The sequence below is a fragment of the Musa acuminata genome, chromosome BXJ3-8 (assembly GCF_036884655.1).
Source record: "Musa acuminata AAA Group cultivar baxijiao chromosome BXJ3-8, Cavendish_Baxijiao_AAA, whole genome shotgun sequence".
NCBI lineage: Eukaryota > Viridiplantae > Streptophyta > Magnoliopsida > Zingiberales > Musaceae > Musa > Musa acuminata.
In genome coordinates this window covers 44,328,052-44,347,729 of record NC_088356.1, presented here as the reverse complement: position 1 = coordinate 44,347,729, position 19,678 = coordinate 44,328,052, and the positions used below count along the sequence as shown (strand labels likewise).

Genomic DNA, 19,678 nt, shown 5'->3' with positions numbered 1-19,678 from the left:
ATGTACAATTCTAATGTTTAATTCTCATAATAGCTCATAAGACATATATTCCAACTAGCAAAGCAACTTTGTTTTACCCTACAATTCTGCGTTTGCTATCATAATAAATGAAAAAGATATTTCCACTACCTAATTAAGAGCTGAGAACACATCAATAACTCTGTTGCCTTCTATTTATCTACTCAAATCAGTCTGCCTCCTCCATCATCCTATAATTTTATATCTTGAAATATATTAAAAAAATATCTAATATATGTACCATATAACATTGAAAGTGTCGTAATTCGTAAAGTGATGTGATGTTAGAACGAGTGGAAGTAGTTGGCCGTCTGGTAAATATGTTCCGCCCTGTCGCCGTATTTATGCCGCAGAGGAGCGGCCATCTCAACGGTCCACTGCGATCATTTGCCTGTTCTTCCACTAAAACAGCGACCGGCCGAGCGAGAGCTGTAGTCACGATGAGCGGCGGCGGGAAGGTGGTGTGTGTCACGGGCGCGTCCGGCTTCATCGCCTCGTGGCTTGTGAAGCTCCTCCTCCAGCGCGGCTACACCGTCCGCGCCTCCGTTCGTGACCCTGGTTCGTGCCAAACTCGGTATTCTTCTGAAGAGTACACTCGACTCATCTAACACACCCTCCATCGTTTGGATCTCTTCCCTTCTAAATGTTTTCGGACCTTTTGCAATCGTACAGGATGATTGCGTGAGCTCGAATCCTAAGAACAAAGGAGTGGGAAACCTATGTTATTTATTCAGGATGTTGCGTGTCTCGGCCCCGATCAGATGCAGAAGGGAAACCTTTCCGTTTCTTGATAATATTAGGGGTTTAGGGTCGCGTGACACATAAGTCGGTATACATCTTCTTTTCTTGAATTAGAATTTGTGCACTGTTGTTGTTTTTGGATCTTGTAACCTAACCTTCTTAGCTCCTTTTGACATCATGGGGTTTTATGTCGATCCCAACCGATGCGATAATTACTATTTAACTTTATGAGTTGAACCACTTGCCAAAATTGTTGTTTTTAGTTACAGTATTAGACTCCTCGATCTTTATAAACTCAATCCTCCTTGTGGTCTCATAATTTCCACCTCGTCAAAGCCCAAGACCGAACTCGTAGCCGTGAATCATTCTTATGTCCATGCATATTATTTATACTAGTTTTGTCCCATGAGATGTCGTGGCTTCGGCCACTGGATGAGCATCGATAACCTCATGCCACTTCTAATCAGCCACTGATCTGTTGTTATGTCTCAATTGGTAAGGGGTATCAACTGGTCAGCCAATTAAGGGGCCCAACTCAACTTGTAAAATGAAAGGGTCATGCTTGCATTTTGCTCGCGTTCTGATCAAGACGTGGCTAAATGGGATTGAGTTGAAAAATGCACACAGTGAGCTGTAGTTGAGGTAGTCTCTAGCAAGTTCAAAAAGGTTTGGTCCCTTTTTCATGTAGGACAGAGAGAGGATGACCTAAATAAACAAGAGGAAGGATTATGATGTTCCCCATAGTTCACTCTTATGATCACACAACTGTATGATGGGCTTTTATAACCTTTTGGTTCATGTCGAACCAACTTTTTATAACCTTTAAGTTCATGTCAAAGCAACTTTTTGAATTGTTAATATTCATAAAAAACATTGTTATTATTCTTTTACCAATCTTACTAATTTAGTTAATTTATGTATGGAATTTGGGTAAATTAGAGCAATAGTAGGAGAGCTAGATAGTGGAATTTGGAACAAAATCATGATGAGAGGCATGTGCTATCAACATGTGTGATGGATTTTTTATATGATTAAGTTTAACTTGTTATTGTTATTTGTTTTAGTTTGTGGTAATAGATTTACATGGTGAGTTAGTTAATTATTTTCAATCATAGCAGAAGCCTAATTTGGGTAAATATTCTTATTTAACTAAGATTAGATATCATTCAACAAATTAGTCTAAGTTGTCTGATGTAGACCCCATGATCTGCATCTTCATCTGACAGTGCTGAACAAGGCCTATGTGGCCCTAATAAATGGTTATGCTGTACTTCCGGATTATGTAGAAATGCAAATGCATATGCCTATGTGTTTGCTTATTTGTACCATATAAATGTGAAAAAGCAATCACATATGAACTCAAGTATCATTAAATATTCTAAATTATGACCTGTGCTATAGTTCAATCACATTAACCTTTATCCGTAACTTAATACTTAAACAGCTTCCTGGGTGAATAATAATATTATTCCATATGATCTTATCTGATTGAAACAAGATATTTGCCTATCTAAAATTGATTTTATATTTCTTTTTAGCACCTAATAATATATTTGTTTCTATATCTTGTGTGAGTCACACATCTGCATCATGATTTGAATTGTCACCTGATTATCAAATTGGTCATTAAGCCTCACAAGTTACTTTTTATATGCTCTGAAAGAATCTTTTTTGCACATATGCACATTATGAATTTCAAGTCTAGTATTGCATGTGTACACTTGAAAGTTGTTATCTGGGAAAGTTTCCCAGGTGGGAGAATTTATGACCTTGTAAAATGATACACTGAAAAGGCATGAAAAATATGAAGTTATGAAAGGTTTGCTCGCTACTAAGTTGTGCAAATATGAAACTCGTCTTGGAGTATATCCAAAATGATTTCTGTTTGTGGTGTGTGTAACTTTCAAAATTAAAAAACAGAGCATAATATTGAAGGTAATCATCCTTTGGCGGAGTATCCGATTATTAAAAATGAAAAGAAGTAACAATCCTGAATGTGCTAATGATTACCATTTCTGTTTAATGAGCTTAAAATTTAGATGCGTGTTTCAAAGATTGTACTTATTTAATATTTTTCAATTGACTACAGTTTGCATAAATAAGAGTAGTAGTTATGCAGTATTTTCCTGCTCAATGCATCAATCCATGTAAAACTGATTTACGTGATATTTTACTGCTCGATGTTTCTTTCCTTGAAAGATTCTTCTATTGTAAATATGCATGCAAATGATCCTACTCTGTTTTCCTATTGCTTTACATTCCATTGCCTTTGCCTAAAACACCAGGTTTATTAGATATATCTTGTAGGAAGAAACCTAAATTACCCTGACTGTAATCTGATCTTCCTTTAATATTGATGACTTAAATCATGTTGAAACCCTTCATATAATAATTATATTGATGATATAAGATTATATATTTGTATACTTCCTCTGTATCTTAATTTTTTGTTTTCTTTTCAATATTTTGAAATCATTCTTGTCAGCTGATCCAAAGAAGACTCAGCACTTGCGTGCTCTGGAGGGAGCCACCGAGAGGTTGCTTTTGTTTAAAGCCAACTTATTAGAAGAGGGGTCCTATGATGCTGTGGTTGAGGGTTGTGATGGTGTTTTTCACACTGCATCTCCTTTTTATCATGCAGTCACAAATCCACAGGTTTACATTTATGATCTCTAGTTCTCTACTGCCAAACCAACCTGTCAATGTTACTATATTGTTTAATTTTTGACAAGTTTCTTTAATTTCACAACTCTATTATTTATGCACATATAATTACGCTCATTCACTTACATTGTCTCTTTGAACCTTGCTTTCTGAGTTTGTCCCTAAATGCAACACTTACATATTAAGGCAGTTATAAAAGTTTTGGAATATCCCTTTCCTTTTTCTGTTTTCTTATCAAACAAGGTTATACCTAATAGATGATATCTAGTTGAAATGCCAGTACAGCGTCTGTTAGGTAACAGCAACGAAGCATGAAGGTATCCCAGTGTAAATCTGTTTGGTAATGGCATGGAACATGAGGGTCATCCAATGGCCCTTCACCATCCATTTTACATAAATGAGTTCGTTTCTTTGTAAACTGTGTGATTAGTAACTTGCCCCATGTAAAATGCAATATTTTTGGGTTATTTTTGCCTTGAAAACTCAGTAAAAGCATATAGAAAGGACTGTTTTCATAATTTTATTGCTTTCTATTTCTATCAGCTGTTATTACAAAACCATAAGACCCACAAAGAGTTCCACCAAAGAAATAGTTGTTGTTGATTCTCTGTAACATGATACAATGGTTTTGGAGTATCTGCTATTAGATGTTGCTTATCAAGAGGACATTGCTTGCTTTTCATGTCTATCATTGTCTCTTTTATCTCATATCTGACCATGGGGTTCTTGATCTAATTTGCAAATGATGTCAAGCTTTATCTGATTTATTTACTAAAATTTTAGGCTGAGTTAATTGAGCCTGCAGTGAAGGGCACACTCAATGTTTTGGCATCCTGTAAGAATTCATCTGTGAAAAAGGTAGTGGTGACATCATCAATGGCTGCTGTTGCATACAATAGTAAACCACGAACTCCTGATGTAGTTGTTGATGAGACATGGTTTTCAAGTCCCGAGGTTTGCGAGCAGCAAAAGGTATCTGACAGTACGTACTGGATAGTTTTATTGTTTGTGTATTATCTTTTCAACTGCAATCATGTCATAGGTTTTAATGTATCTATATTCTATTTCAGTGCTCCCTATATTATTTTATCGTAAGGTACCGCACATCATGGCCATAACCTTTGTAAAATGCTAATTTAATGTCTAAAGATTCCTTTATTTTAGAAAACCTTTCTGTCATGTATTTGCAACACACCAGATAATATACACAATATTATGCGAAGGTTGTGAGACTAGTTTATCTAGTAACCTTCTGAATACAATATACAGTCACTTGGATGATTTTGGAGAACCATACTGTTAAAGTTATGAAGACTGCTATATGTGGGTTATAATAACTGAAGACCGATTGTCATGGCCATGCTAGCTAGGCTGAAAGTCGTATAATACAATCTTAAATTGGTCTTCAAGATAATGCTTGATTTCTCCTGGCTGAGATTTTATGTCCCATTCAAGTGTGAAGATGATGGTTTGGCATTAGTTTGAAAGAGATTGGACCACCTTGTAGGCTTTTTTTCAGCTTGGAAGGGATTGTAGCATCCTAGGATAAGATCAGTCCTGCATGTAAATTATCACTAAAAGAAAATAATGAATACCAACTAATAAAACCCATTCTATCTGGATGATAGTCTGGCAAGAAGGAACACCTAAATACTTATGTATAGCAGTGTAATATAGCAGTACTCTGGTTGTGGTCCATGTGGTGCTGAAAGCAGACTGTTTCAGCCTTGGCAGTGGATTCTCTGGGTTGGGAATGAGAAAGAAATAAAAAGATATTAAATCATCATAGTATCTAGTACTGATTGTACTCAGGTTTTTAGTATTGTGATTTACTAATTTGGCCAAACATATTGCCTCAAAAAATAATTGGACTCTGAAGTCTGCAATATGGTGCGTTTAGTGAAGTGACAATACATGGACTACTTAAAACTTCCCAGTAAGTCTCTAATCTATTCATATTTATATTTCGACTGGAATTGCCATAAATAACAATGTCCATGTCAAAAAAAAAAAAAAAATCCAACAATGTCCGTGTCTGTATTGTTGCACCTTCTATTTGTTTGTTATTAGTTATTTTCTTTGGATTTAAGTTTATTACATCTCAAATCTTTTTTCTTTATAGATGCCTTCAATAAAAAAATTCAACTTTTTATTATGCATGTTTTCTAAGATCTCTCATATTACCCCAGCAATGGTATGTACTCTCGAAGACTTTGGCAGAGGAAGCTGCTTGGAAGTTTTCTAAAGAGAATGGCATAGATATAGTCACGATAAATCCAGGAATGGTCACAGGTCCTCTTCTGCAGTCAACACTTAACACAAGTTCTGCTGCAATCCTGAACCTAATAAATGGTATGAAGCTTAATTTGTTTCAAATCTGATCCTAGTGTGGAACTTTTACTCTGCAATTTGTCAGTCTCAAATGAAGTTTTCTAATATCCTGACAACTTCTAAATCGCAAATGATATTGTTGTAAATGACTAGATGGCTGGTTATCAAGTGATTTCATGCTGTCTCTGTTAGATATTGAGGCCTTGGTTTCTGTTTGCCCATTAGCATCATTCCGTTCTAGCTGCCAGATAACTGTACAAATTGATGATGATATTCTCATTTGGCCAAATAGATCTGACGATTCTTATACTATGAATTCTTCTTGAATATATATGTAATATATCTGTCACAAATCAAAGGTCATCAATGCAATGTGTTACGGTAAGTAACTTTTTTAAGCCGTGGCCTCGGGGCCGTTGCGGCTCGGTTCGGGGGTCCGGATGTCGGGGATCTCGGGCGGCGTCCCTCCGGGATCTTGAGGCTGTCGATTGCAGGGAGTTAGCTGGGGATGCTTCGCGGCGCCGGGTCGGTCTCGATCAAGTACCTGCACACAGGTCGGGTCGGTGGTTCGGCCCGACCCCTCCGACGGTCAAGTTAGTGATGAGGAGAGGAGTTTAGAGTGGAATCGTGCCTTCTTGTGCTTACCTTGCTCGCTTGGAGCCCAAGGGTATTTATAGGTGAGCTCGATGCTACCTGATACGCCATCCCGCCGAGACAGGGCCGTGCACCTGACCGTGTCCGCTGCCGTCGTGGGCGTTGCGTGGAAGGTCGAGGCGCCGCAGGGTATGGCGAGCCTTGGTCGTCGCCCTTCCCTGCCTCGTCCGGTCGTGCGGGGTCAGATGGTGAGGTCGTCTGGGTACGGTGAGCTAGGGTGCACGTTATGCCGTCGTTAATGCTCGCTCCCCTCCCCTGGGGCAATGTGTCGTCTGGGGGTGGTTGACGTCAGGCGGTGTTACGTCAAATCTAGTGCGCTCTGTCCTATTTGTTTTTACCCCTATCATATTCCCCCCCGAAAGGAGCTATGCGTCGGTTTTTGCATGTAGGGGGTTCGATGCATGGCTGCCGTCTCTTGGCGAATTGGCCGCGCGGATCCGAGGGGCGCGTCGTCGATGGGCCGGTTGGGCGGAGTCGAGCTCGGTGGTCACGGAGCCGACAGGGGCCGAGGAACACGACGCAGGCGGGTTACCGCGCAGGTATGGTCTCGGGAGGCGTGCAACCGAAGGCCGAGGAGCACGACGCAGGCGGGTTACCGCGCAGGTGTGGTCTCGGGAGGCATGCTCTCCGGTTCAACGGTGAAGAGGGTCAGTGAGCTGCGCATTCAATTTACCTCCTGTGGGGAAGCTGATTGCTTCCGCCGCACGCCTTTAGGGCGCCGGGCTCGAGGCGTCTGGACGCTGCCGTTTTGGCGGGGTCGCCACGTCAGGCCCTCATTAAGGCGGGGCGTCTTTGGGTGTTTTCCGATGCGGCGCGACGGTTACGTGCGCGCGTGAGTGGACTGCCGCCCACCTCGCTAGAGGCGAAGGGGCGCTGGTTCTGGCGGGATGTCCCCTTCAAATAGCGGGCGCTTGGCTTCACCTCCATCCCTCGCTGCTGAGTTCTTTTCTTCTAGTCTCGCCGTCTCTCCTCCGGTCGTCCTCCTCGCCTCCAGCGTCGCTCCACTCTCCTGTAGCACCTTCCTCTGTTAAGGTCAGTTAGGATGGTGCCCTCTCCCTCCTCCTCTTCTGTCCATTCCTCCGGAGCTAGGGAGGGGAGTCCTCTCCCGCCCCTTGTTGAGTCTTCTGACGGGGAGGTTGCACGGGCTCTTGAGGCCTTGATGTGGCCGCATGATCAGGACTCCTCTGTGAGTGAGTCGTCGCTGGTTGGACTCCGGGAGCGCTATGGCATCCCGGGGGACTACGTTCTAGGTGCTCCTGAGCCGGGACAACGGGTGTATGACCCGGTCCCGAAGGGCTTCGCCCTAACCTTAGACGCCCTGGAGGCGGGTCTGCGCTTCCCCCTGCATCCCCTTATTGTGGCCTGCTTGTCTTTCTGGCGGATTTCACCACCCCAAGTGGCGCCGAACTCCTAGCGTTACTTGGTGGTGTTCTTGGGTGAATGCCACTATGCCGGTATTGCCCCCACCCTCCATCTTTTCCTCTCCTGTTATCGCCTTACCAAGGGTTCGGGGGGTTATTTCTTATCCGCCCGAAAGGGTTTCCGAGTTGGGGGTGCCCCTTCTAATAATAAAGGGTGGAAGGGGAGATTCTTTTACGTCAGCTGCGCGCAGGACTGGGGTTTCGGAGTTCGTTGGTCCGCGAGGGCGATCGACAATACCACCCCAAGTTTGGGCGAGGCAGAGCGTCTCGACCTGGGGCGGCTCAGGGAGATTCTTCCCAGGTCACAGGCCCTCCGGAACATGACCGAGGAGTGGCTGGTCGAGGCGGGCCTCAGCCCGATGCCTCTGGGTACGTTAGTTGTCGTTTGGTTCGGGTGTTCGTGCGGCCCTTCCTTGCTGCTGACGCTTTTCTCACCCTTTGCAGAAATGGTGAACCTCCGGTCACTTCTCGGAAGCGACGTGCCGCCGGCCCTCCCTTCGGCACCTCCGGCAGACTCGCAGTCTTCCCTTCCAGCGTTGCCGGCCGACTTGCAGCTTGGCACGAAGGACGCACCCCTAGAGGTCGAGGTCGGGCGCCCTCGGAAGAAGGCGAAGGTGGGACCATCAAAGGGGACCGAGGAAGGTCCCCGCCGGGGCGAGGCAGGGCCTAGCCGGCGTGTTGCTGGGAAGGATCCGCGGCCGACCTCCGTACGTGATTTGTGTCGGCTACCAGCCGGGGACGGGGAGCCGTTCTTGACTCGACTGGTGGGGGAGGCCCCACCCGGGAGACCCAGCGACCCCCTAGTCGCCCGCTGGGGCGGTTTGTCCCGAGGGGACAGGGTGTGGGCCGGAGGGGATCCTACTGCGACGTTCCTCCGAGGTGCGCTTCATCCTGACATGGCTCGGGATTTGTATGTGCTGCCCTCGGAGGCGTTGCTTAACAAGTCCGCCCAGTCCTTGATCTGGGTAAGTACTTCTGTCTTTGTTTTGGCCCGTCTTGTTTGCCTGACGCTGCCCCCCCTTTTTAACTCATTCTTTTTAATCGCAGGTGCTTCATTACGCTACGGCCCTGATGGACAGGGTGCGCGACGCCGGCCGCGTCATTGGGGGCCTCATCAACCGCAACGCGGAGCTCCATCGCCAGGTCGAGGAGGTTCGGGCCGGGGGCGGTCCGGAGGCCGTGGCGGCTGCCGAGCAGCGGGCGGCGGATCTTGAAGCGGAGGTGGCGCGCCTTCGGTCGGAGCTCGAGGCCTCGCAGAAGGCGAATGAGGGGCTCCAGAAGACGATAAGGGTGGAGCGGACCGAGCTCCGTCTGGTGAAGGCAGAGGCGAGCGCCCTTGGCAAGAAGCTGGAGGAGACGAAGGCTGAGGCCAGAACGGCCTCGGAGGCGTTGGCGGAGGAGGCCCGACTTCGACCAGCCAAAGATAAGGAGCTCCTCGAGGCATACAAGAGGTCGGAGGGGTTCGAGCTCGGGCTGACGCGGACGGGACGGGTATCCTTCGAATATGGATACCGAATCGCCACGTCCCGCTTCCGCGCTCGCCACCCCGGCCTCGAGGTGGAGGAGAATCCCTTCGCCCCTCACCCCGAGGACCAAGAGGTGGACATGCCCGAGGAGGTCCCTTTCGATGATCCCCTGGAGGAGCTCTGAGCCGCCTGGCGAGAAAAGGGGGGTCCTTGTACTTTGTTTTTGCTGGTCTGTTTTTGTGAGTCGAGCCCTGTAAGTTGACTTGTTTTCTTCAATAAAAGGCTTCTCTTTTCAAACGAAAAACTCCTTGATTTTTGTAAGTCGAGTCTTGTAGGTGGGCTTGCCTTCCATGCAAAAGGAAACTCTTTCTTCTTTCGACTACTGCCTTCTTCCCATCCGGGCGGGATGCTTCCTCTGAGGAAGGTTTCTTTACTTCAGACAAAGAACTTCTTAAGGTTCCAGACATTCCAGGTTCTCGGCAAGGGAGAGCCGTTCATCGTCACGAGCCGATAAGTACCTGGTCGGACGATTTCGGTGACCCGATAAGGTCCCTCCCACTTGGGGGCCAGCTTCCCCCTCGCTCGGGTCGGGTCACTGACCTCGGCCTTTCGCAGGACTAGATCGCCTAACCTGATTGGTCGGGGTCGTACCTTTCTATTGTAGACCCTTGCGACGGCTCTCTGGTAAGAGAGGGCTTTTAGGTGCGCTTCGGCGCGTCGCTCCTCGAGCACGTCGAGGCTGGCACGAAGCCCCTCGTTCGAGACTTCCTCGTCATAGTTCCTTGTCCGAAGGGTGGCGACAGTCATTTCGGGTGGCAAGACAGCTTCGGTCCCGAACGTCAAGCTGTACGGGGACTCTCCGGTCGTGGCCTTGGGCGTGGTGCGCAGCGACCATAGCACGCTGGGGAGCTCGTCCGTCCAGGCCGATCGGGCCGCGGACACTCTTCTTTTGAGTCCGTCCAAGATGGATCGATTGGTTACTTCTGCCAGCCCGTTCATCTGAGGGTGGGCCACCGAATTGAACCTTAGCTGGATGCCGTGACCGGCACAGAACTCACGGAATCTTCAGCCGGCGAACTGAGGTCCGTTGTCTGTAATGATGGCCTTGGGCAACCCGAACTGGGTGACTAGGTTTTTCCACACGAACTTCTCCATCTGATGTTCCGTGATCGTCGCCAGCGGCTCGGCCTCAACCCACTTTGTGAAGTAGTCTACTCCTACGATTATGTACTTCCGCTGCCCGGGAGCTAGTGGGAAGGGACCGAGCAAGTCCAAGCCCCACTGCGCGAACGGCCACGCGCAATCGATGGGGCTGAGCGGGACCGCGGGCTGTCGGGGCGCGCGGGCGTGTTGCTGGCACGAACCGCACCGCTGTACGTAAGCTTTCGCATCCCGGCACAGGGTCGGCCAGTAATAGCCTTGGCGGAGTATTTTGTGTGCCAAGGTCCGCCCGCCAATGTGTTCGCCGCAAACCCCCTCGTGGGTTTCGGCCAGGACCGCCTGGGCTTCGTTAGGCTCCAAGCACCGCAGGAGGGGATAGGTGAAGGACCGTCTGTAAAGCCGGCCGCTCTCCTCGGCGTACCACGCGTGCGTACGACGCAGGCGCCGAGCCGCAGCTTCGTCGAGGGGAAGGGTTCCATCCCGCTTGAAGCGCAGCAGCTCCTGCACCCACGTGATCGGCGTACTGCCCGGGGCCGTAGTCGCCACTTCAATGGCGCGAGCAGGAAGCTCCTCAACCTCTGGCCACGCTTCGGAGGTCGGCTTGGATGCCAGCTTAGCTAGCGCGTCGGCTCGCTCGTTCTTCTCCCTCGGAATGTTAGATAACGTAAAGTAAGGGAACTTGGCGGTTAGGTCCCTTACTTGTGCCAGGTATTTTGCCATGGTCGCGTCCCGAGCATCGTATCCTCTGCTGAGTTGCTCGGCTACGAGCTGCGAGTCGGTGAGGACGTGTATTGCGGCCACTTGCATCTCGAGGGCCAGCCTCAGTCCTGCTAGGAGTGCCTCGTACTTTGCCTCGTTGTTGGTGGCTCTGAACCCGAAGCGGAGGGAACGCTCGAACGAGCGTCCGTCAGGGGCGAGGAGAACCAGTCCCGCGCCGGCACCCCTCGAGTTGGCCGAGCCGTCCACGTGTAGGGTCCAAGCCTCGGGGGTTCGCTTGATATGTCCGTCCTCTATCTGGGTTAATTCCGCGATGAAGTCGGCTACCGGCTGGGCCTTGATGGCGGTCCTGGGCACGTATTTTATATCGTGCTCGCCGAGCTCCACCGCCCATTTAAGGAGCCGTCCTGCAACATCAAATTTGGTTAAGACCTGTCGAAGAGGCTGGTCGGTGACGACCTCCACCGTGTATGCCTGGAAGTAGGGGCGCAACTTCCGAGCCGAGAGCACCAAGGCGAGCGCGAGTTTTTCTATCGGTGGGTAACGCCCCTCGGGTCCACCCAGGACGTGGCTGACGTAGTAGACCGGGAGTTGTTGACCGGAGTCTTCCTTGATCAAGACAGAGCTTACTGCGTGTGGGGAGGCCTCCAAGTAGAGACCCAGCTTCTCGCCGGGAGAGACAGAGGCGAGCCGGGGGAGGCCGGCCAGGCGCTGCTTTACCTGCTCGAAAGCCTCCTCCTCGCATTCTGGTGTCTATTGGAAGTTCTTCGGGTTTTTGAGCGCCTTGAAGAATGGGAGGCAGCGATCGCCCGATCGAGCGAGGAAGCGAGACAGGGCGACAAGCCTTCCGTTAAGTCGCTGCAGGTCTTTGATCGTCCGGGGGGACTGCATGTTGATTATCGCCTGAACCTTCTCGGGATTGGCGTCAATTCCTCTTTCGTGTACGATGAACCCAAGGAATTTGCCGGAGGTGACGCCGAAAGCGCACTTTGTGGGGTTGAGCCGCATGCCGAACCTGCGTAGCGTGGCGAATGCCTCGGCCAGGTCGGCAAGGTGTGTTCCGGCCTTTTGGCTCTTCACAATCATATCGTCTACGTAGACTTCCATGTTCCTCCCGATCTGATGGGCGAACATCTTGTTCACCGTTCTTTGGTATGTGGCCCCGGCATTTTTTAGCCCGAATGGCATAACTTTATAGAAGTATACCCCTTGGTTGGTGAGGAAGGCCGTATGCTCTCTGTCTTCGGGCGCCATCCTGATCTGGTTGTATCCCGAATAGGCGTCCATGAAAGAGAGGCGTGCGTGCCCGGCTGTGGCGTCGACCAGCTGGTCGATTCTTGGGAGGGGGTAGCAGTCTTTGGGGCATGCATCGTTGAGGCCAGTGTAGTCAACGCACATCCTCCAGCTTCCATTGTGTTTTCTCACGAGGACTACATTGGACAACCATTGTGGATATTTGGCTTTTTCTATGAAGCCAGCTGCTAAGAGTCGGTCCACCTCCTCTTGTATAGCGCGTTGTCGGTCAGGAGCCTGGCGCCTGGGTTTTTGCTTCACGGGGCGAGTGTTAGGTGGGATGTTGAGATGATGCTCTGCGACCTTTGGGTCAACGCCCGTCATGTCCGATGGGGACCAGGCGAAGACATCGGCGTTTTTCCGCAGGAGACCAACGAGCTGCTCCTGTTCCCGCTCGGGCAGTTCTGACCCGATCTTGACTGTCTGGTCTGGACGAGATTCTCGCAAAGGAATGTCAACGGTGGAACCGCTCGGCTCGGGGTGAGGGGCCGGCTTTTTCGCTTCCCGCGGGTCTTCCAGTGGTGGCCCGGTCCTGGCCCTTTTGTGCAAAGAAACGGCGGTCAGGTAGCACCGCCTGGATACTCGGGGGCTTCCCGTAACTTCTCCGACTCCTGCACGAGTCGGGAACTTCATGGTTTGGTAGTAGGTCGAGACGACGGCTCTGGCCTTATTGAGGGTCGGCCGACCGAGTATGGCGTTGTAAGCAGTGGGAAGGTCGACGACCAGGAAGGTGGTCATCATCGTCTTCGACCTCGGTGGGGTCCCCAGAGTCAGGGGTAGAGTAATGGCCCCCAGGGGCGATATTGAATCTCCCGTGAATCCGGTGAGCGCTAAGCACATCGGGCTCAGGTTCTCCCCGGCCAAGCCCAGCTTCCGGAAGGCATCGAGGTAAAGTATATCGGCCGAGCTCCCCGTGTCGACCATGATCCTTCTAACCTGTGCGTTGGCTACCCTGGCCGATATCACCAGGGCGTCGTCGTGGTCGGGTCGCTCGGCGGCTCCAGTTGGGAAGGTGATCTCGGGCTCGGGATTGCGTCCTGAGTCTTCGTCGGGAGCGGCTCGGGCATACGCCTTTCTGCCCGACGTGGAGCCTCCCCCCGATGCGGGACCCCCGGTTATTACATCGATGTGTCGCTCGACGGGGCCCTCCGGGCGAGGTGACTGCTCTTTGTTCAGCCGGAGGTACTGGCCGAGGTGCCCTCTGAGGATGAGCTCCTCTATTTGCCTCTTCAGCTCGCGGCACTGCTCGGTGTCGTGCCCGTGCTGCCGATGGAACCGGCAGTACTTCGAGCGGTCCGCGAGCTCCCGTGGGCTCCTCATCGGGTGAGGGTCCTTGAGTAGTCCCTTCCCCTTCTCGTGCAGGAATATTTCAGTTCGAGACGAGTTCAAGGCGGGAAGAGGAGACCTCGGGTCGGGTCTGTCCAACCTTCGCCGGGAGGCGGTGGGTTGCTGTTGTCGGGGCGGCTCCGATTTGACTTTTTTGTTCTCCTCCCGCTTCCCAGCCATCCAGGTCTCCGCGGCGATGAACTGACTGGCACGCTAAAGCATTTCAGGGATCGCGGCCGGGGGCCGCTCCACGAGCGACCAGAAGAACCTGGAGGGTCGCAGGCCCGTCATGAATGCCTGCATCAAGAGAGAGGGGTGAGCGTCCGATAATCCGCGGATTTGCGTCGCAAAGCGGTTCACAAAATGGGAGAGGGGCTCGTCCTCCTTCTGGTTGAGCCCGAGGAGCAGTGCCATGGACGGTTTCGGTCGGGCATAAGCCAAGAAGTTAAGCTCGAAATCCTTAGCGAGTTGGTCGAAGGAGGCGACGGTCCCGGCCTTCAGACTGCTGTACCACGCGCGGGCCGGGCCTCGCAGGGTCGTTGGGAACGCTCTGCACATCAAGGCATCGGAAGTCCCGTATAGCGCCATCTGAGCGCGGAAAGCGGCCACATGGTCTGCCGGGTCCGCGGCGCCGTCGTATGCGTCTAGCGAGGGGAGACGGAAGTGTGGCGGGATCGCCTGATCTTGGATCTCGGGGGTAAAGGGGGATCCCTGCTGTCCGTCTACCCCGAGCTCTTCTTTTGACTTACGAACTTCCTGTTGTACTTCGGTGAGTCTTTGACTGACGAGGCGCAGCTGAGCTCGTAGGGCGTTTGTGGAATCGGCAGACGGAGCTCCGCGCTCGGGGCGGCTGGCCGTGTCTTCCGCCTCCCGGCTCCCGGGCCGGGTTGTCGGGTTTCGAGGCGTGCCTGGGAGTTCGGGGAGGGGTACATGAGGGTGGACGAGGGCTTCCGGTTGCTGCGAAGGTCGAGCCCTGTGCGGAGGGGTCTGCTGGGAGACGATCGGGACGATGGCCTGCACCATGCTCGTCAGGGCCCGGACTTGATGAGCGAGGTCGTTGAAGGCCTCGGGGGACACGGGCGATGGACCAACAGGTATGCCGTCAGGAGGTGATAAGCCTGGATCATTGAACAACTGCCAGTAGCGTTCAGCCGTCGCTGCGGGGCGCTCGTCACGGGTTTCATCGTGCTGGGGGTGTTCCCCCGGGATGGGGAGCCCGATGGCCGAGGGCTCGTCTAGGTGGATTCGCTGATCGCTCGACATTCGGAGGCCCTCCTTCTAGCGCCAATCTGTTACGGTAAGTAACTTTTTTAAGCCGTGGCCTCGGGGCCGTCGCGGCTCGGTTCGGGGGTCCGGATGTCGGGGATCTCGGGCGGCGTCCCTCCGGGATCTTGAGGCTGTCGATTGCAGGGAGTTAGCTGGGGATGCTTCGCGGCGCCGGGTCGGTCTCGATCAAGTACCTGCACACAGGTCGGGTCGATGGTTCGGCCCGACCCCTCCGACGGTCAAGTTAGTGATGAGGAGAGGAGTTTAGAGTGGAATCGTGCCTTCTTGTGCTTACCTTGCTCGCTTGGAGCCCAAGGGTATTTATAGGTGAGCTCGATGCTACCTGATGCGCCATCCCGCCGAGACAGGACCGTGCACCTGACCGTGTCCGCTGCCGTCGTGGGCGTTGCGTGGAAGGTCGAGGCGCCGCAGGGTATGGCGAGCCTTGGTCGTCGCCCTTCCCTGCCTCGTCCGGTCGTGCGGGGTCAGATGGTGAGGTCGTCTGGGTACGGTGAGCGAGGGTGCACGTTATGCCGTCGTTAATGCTCGCTCCCCTCCCCTGGGGCAATGTGTCGTCTGGGGGTGGTTGATGTCAGGCGGTGTTACGTCAAATCTAGTGCGCTCTGTCCTATTTGTTTTTACCCCTATCACAATGTATAGGATATGATACCTTGAGATGCATGTACCTTCCTTTCTCTCCTTTCCTTTTTATCCCATCCTTTTCCTTCCTTTTGGTTCACTTCTTAAAGGAAAGAAAGAAGAGTATTTGATACATCTATAGATTGCTCATTTGTTTATTTTGTCTACATGATGAATTATATATTGGTGTTATGCATGTGATTCTAAGGCATGATCCAACACAAGTGTATTTAGGGAAAGAGTGTTTTGGTCTACTGTGAAAGAATCTTGTTTTTTCTCTTTTAGTTGATTAAAGTTGCAAGGGTATTTGCAGCTTGAAGCTTTAGCATCAAGATTTATCACATCTATTTTGTTTGCCTCCTTTATTCTTGTGATATGGCCAACATTTAATTACAGTGCATCCCTTTTTCAAATTTCTTCTCAATTTCCACTGCATTCTGTTCTTAGTTGTTACAGCTTCATGTTTAACAACACCGAATTCTTACATTAAGTTTGCTGTATTTAAGAGGCATCCCAACATTTTCACTGTTAACATTTGCTAGTTTGCTCTGCTTATTGTAGACAACTTGATTGTAGCAAGTCATGTGATTATTATGTTCATATCTATATTGTCCATATTTTAATACAATTAGACTGGGTAATTTAATGTTTAGGATTGAAGTTACGAGATTATGTTCTTTGTGCAAAATTTATTAATCTTTTAAAAGATCATTGGCGTTATACAATATTTATTTGACTACCAATTGTAAATATTAGTTGTAGCTCAATGCTGTTAAGGTTCAGATTTTTGATGAGTTCAATACGGAGGAATAGATGAGAAAAGTTTCACTTGCTAAGTGTGAACTATTAATGAAGTTTTCTTTTTGCCTTTTCTTTTTTTTGTTAGACAAACTTATAGTGATGATGTGATTTTGGATACTGAATCTTAAAATTAAATATTTATTGCTTAGGAGTAGGCAAGTGTAGCCTGATGGCTACGTCGAGGATGGGAAGAATATGTTGTTAATGCTGACTTTATCATTTTTCTGGCAACCAAACAATACGACATATCAAGATCATGTTCTGTCAATGTATTTAAAGTGCCTGCTGTCTCAATGTGCAGTGTTGAATGTTTTGGTTGAGATCTATATCCTAGATTGGTTTTGATTCTTCCAAGTCTTGGTAATTATTTTCTAGAAAATGGTTCGTATAAGAGAATTATGACTTTGGCTATCTGTTCTTTTTGTCTTTAGGTTCCTCCACCTTTCCTAATGCAACCTTTGGGTGGGTAAATGTTCAAGATGTTGCCATGGCGCATGTTCTGGCTTTTGAACTTCCCTCAGCATCAGGAAGATACTGTCTTGTCGAAAGAGTTGTTCATTACTCAGAGATTTTGAAGATCATACATGAACTTTATCCTTCTTTTCAACTCCCTGATAAGTAAGTTACTATTTTTGGTTGCTTTTTTTGTCTTGTGATCCAAGTGCCGTGTCTACTAGTCTTGTTGATTGATGACAAAATTCTATCCGTTATATCTGAAGAGTTTGCTCGGTGGTTACTGATCTTTCTTTCAAGTTTCATGCTTCTCATAGTATTGCAATTTTTTAATGGTGCTTAGCCTTTATTGTAAAATAAAAAAAATCTTGGATCTATTGTTGAACAACATGGAGAGATTGATGAAGACATTGTTTATAAAATAAAAATTAGATAATTAAAATTGGTCGGTGCATTGGTGGTTTTGTGGCTACCAATCTGAGTATTGGATTGTTTGGCAAGAATATGTAAAAAAAAGTTTAGTAACTGAGATGAACATACAAAATTATTAGGGAGGATAAAAAAAAAATGACTTCAATCATAGAGAATTAGGTGTGTTTACGATAAAATATAAAACGAGGAGTATCCAAATTAAGATGAACATGTCCAAAGTAAACACGTACGTTATAGTTTGAAAAGATGACTCAATTAATAGTTGTGGTGGAAAAAGGGTTAGTGGACGACTTAAGAAGATGTTAGTACTTAGTAGTAATAATAAAAAAGGATTTGTATGATATTTTATTCATCTAAAATTATTATCTTATACATGACTTAATGATAGGAAAAGATCCATATAACTGATTTCAAATAATTTTGTTTGGAACACGACGGCTTACGGTTTTATTATTAGGCATTTTGTATAATTGCAATTTTGATGTATATAGGATATAAAATCTAAGTTCCAGATTAGGCATACCCCATGGTCTCATTGTTGTGTGCTTCTATAATGTCTGTTCTTTAGATTAGGCCAATGGATGATGCAATTACTTATTTTATTTTATTTATTATCCTTCTGCCTTTACTTTCACTCTCTTTATCGTCATCCGTGCAATTCTAAGTGATACATATAACCATCTCTCCTAGAATTAAAAACATAGTAGTAATGAAATAGCAATAAGACCCAACAACAGCAAGACACAAGGAGAATGGTTCTCAAAGCATATCTTCGTCTGAGTTCTGCTAAGTTCTACTGTACGAAGTTCATAGTTCTTAACTTTTGTTTTGAACTGAAAGAGTTCTAGAACTTCTGAACATCCGATCATATTGATATCTGATAATGTGCACCATATAAATTAGTCAGTAACATTCTGTAATGCTGGCATAGCTTTCCTCTGGTATAATTCATTTAGTGGCTATGACCAGCTTGTTCTTCTTGCCATGTACATTGTATCGAGGTCTTTGCCATTGCTTGTTCATCGGTCACTAATGGCTGAAGAAATGATTCTATAAAAGGAAGCTGTAATTTTAGTACGTTCTGTGGCTACCATCTCCTTTTGGTGTACTAAGCTGTGACCATAACGTTGGCAGGTGTGCAGATGACAAGCCCTTTGTGCCGGTATACAAAGTCTCCAAGGAAAAGTTTAAAAGCTTGGGCCTCGACTACATCCCTCTGGAAACAAGCATCAAGGAAACGATCGAGAGCCTGAAGGAGAAGAACTTTATTAGTTTCTAAAACTTGAATTAGCATAATAAATAATTTTGCATCCCAGATCAATGGTGATGCTTGTCGAACTTTGAAGCAGTAAATCATGCATTGCATAATCGTGTAATTGATCTTTTCAGCACATGCAATTTGTTTTTTAGAAACGAGGACATATTTGTGCTCCATTATGATGTCATGCCTGTTGTTGGTGTGATAGATTATAAGTTTATATTGGAATGTGTTCTTCATATAATATAAGTGTGGTTAGTTGTTATCTTGTTCCATCCTCATGTTACACAAACTAAGTACGTCTATGAGGATGAGAAGTAAAATCAAAGAAATGGATTGGACAATTATTCATTCTAAATGAAAATGTCATCTAAACATAAATAAGAAGAGAACTTTGAAGCAATAAAAATAAATTTTATTCTTATTTTTGAAAATTTTGTAAATTTATTAGAAAAAGATAAGTGATGAAGATAAGATTTCATTGTAGGACATTGATACCAATAATTAAGATCGCTATTAAAAAAACTACTGATTGAAGTTTTAAACTCTCGATATCTTGATGAAGAATAAGTCACTTAATAGTGAGTTCAATGGATTAATCCTCTTTAGTAAGTAAATTTTTTTGAGTCAATTTGGTTTCTGATGTATTCCTCCAACTCATCTGACATTTGATTCAGACAACAAAAGAAAAAAGACCCTATTACTCCGACTGCAAAACATATGAACGGACTTGAAGGATCGCACCCGAGTCAGTGACCAAAGTGAAATCTTGTGAATCCAAACATATGAACGGACTTGAAATAAGCAGGGGAAATGTTGAATAATCATCCATCTTTTGTCTCCTCAATATCTTGTGAAGTGTTTCCAGAATGGGGCATATCTCAGCAGGAGCAACATGCTTCTTCCTTCTGGTTCCAAAACACCCAAGCTGGGTTGACTTAGGAGTTCATGAAATGCACGCACAACAGGCACACCATGACAAAAGACTACGAGCGTTTAGCGATAGGCACTCTGTCAGCAGACTGATCATTCCATGG

General features: G+C 47.6%; 1 protein-coding gene across 1 annotated transcript; it reads left to right on the top strand.

The window, feature by feature from the left end:
• The first annotated feature begins 304 nt into the window (after positions 1 to 304).
• LOC103995153 (phenylacetaldehyde reductase-like) lies at positions 305 to 18,906 on the top strand. Its single transcript, XM_009415679.3, has 6 exons — positions 305 to 576; positions 3,245 to 3,414; positions 4,207 to 4,395; positions 5,613 to 5,775; positions 16,930 to 17,116; positions 18,518 to 18,906. The coding sequence occupies exons 1-6, from the start codon at positions 339 to 341 to the stop codon at positions 18,660 to 18,662; spliced, it is 1,092 nt and encodes a 363-aa protein (XP_009413954.2). The 5' UTR covers positions 305 to 338; the 3' UTR covers positions 18,663 to 18,906.
• Positions 18,907 to 19,678: the final 772 nt, after the last annotated feature.

Coding starts and splice junctions, on each gene's coding strand:
- LOC103995153 (XM_009415679.3), top strand. CDS start 339: ATGTTCCGCCCTGTCGCCGTATTTATGCCGCAGAGGAGCGGCCATCTC. Junction 577..3,244: donor CGCCTCCGTTCGTGACCCTG/GTTCGTGCCAAA, acceptor CATTCTTGTCAG/CTGATCCAAAGAAGACTCAG. Junction 4,396..5,612: donor AGGTTTGCGAGCAGCAAAAG/GTATCTGACAGT, acceptor ATATTACCCCAG/CAATGGTATGTACTCTCGAA.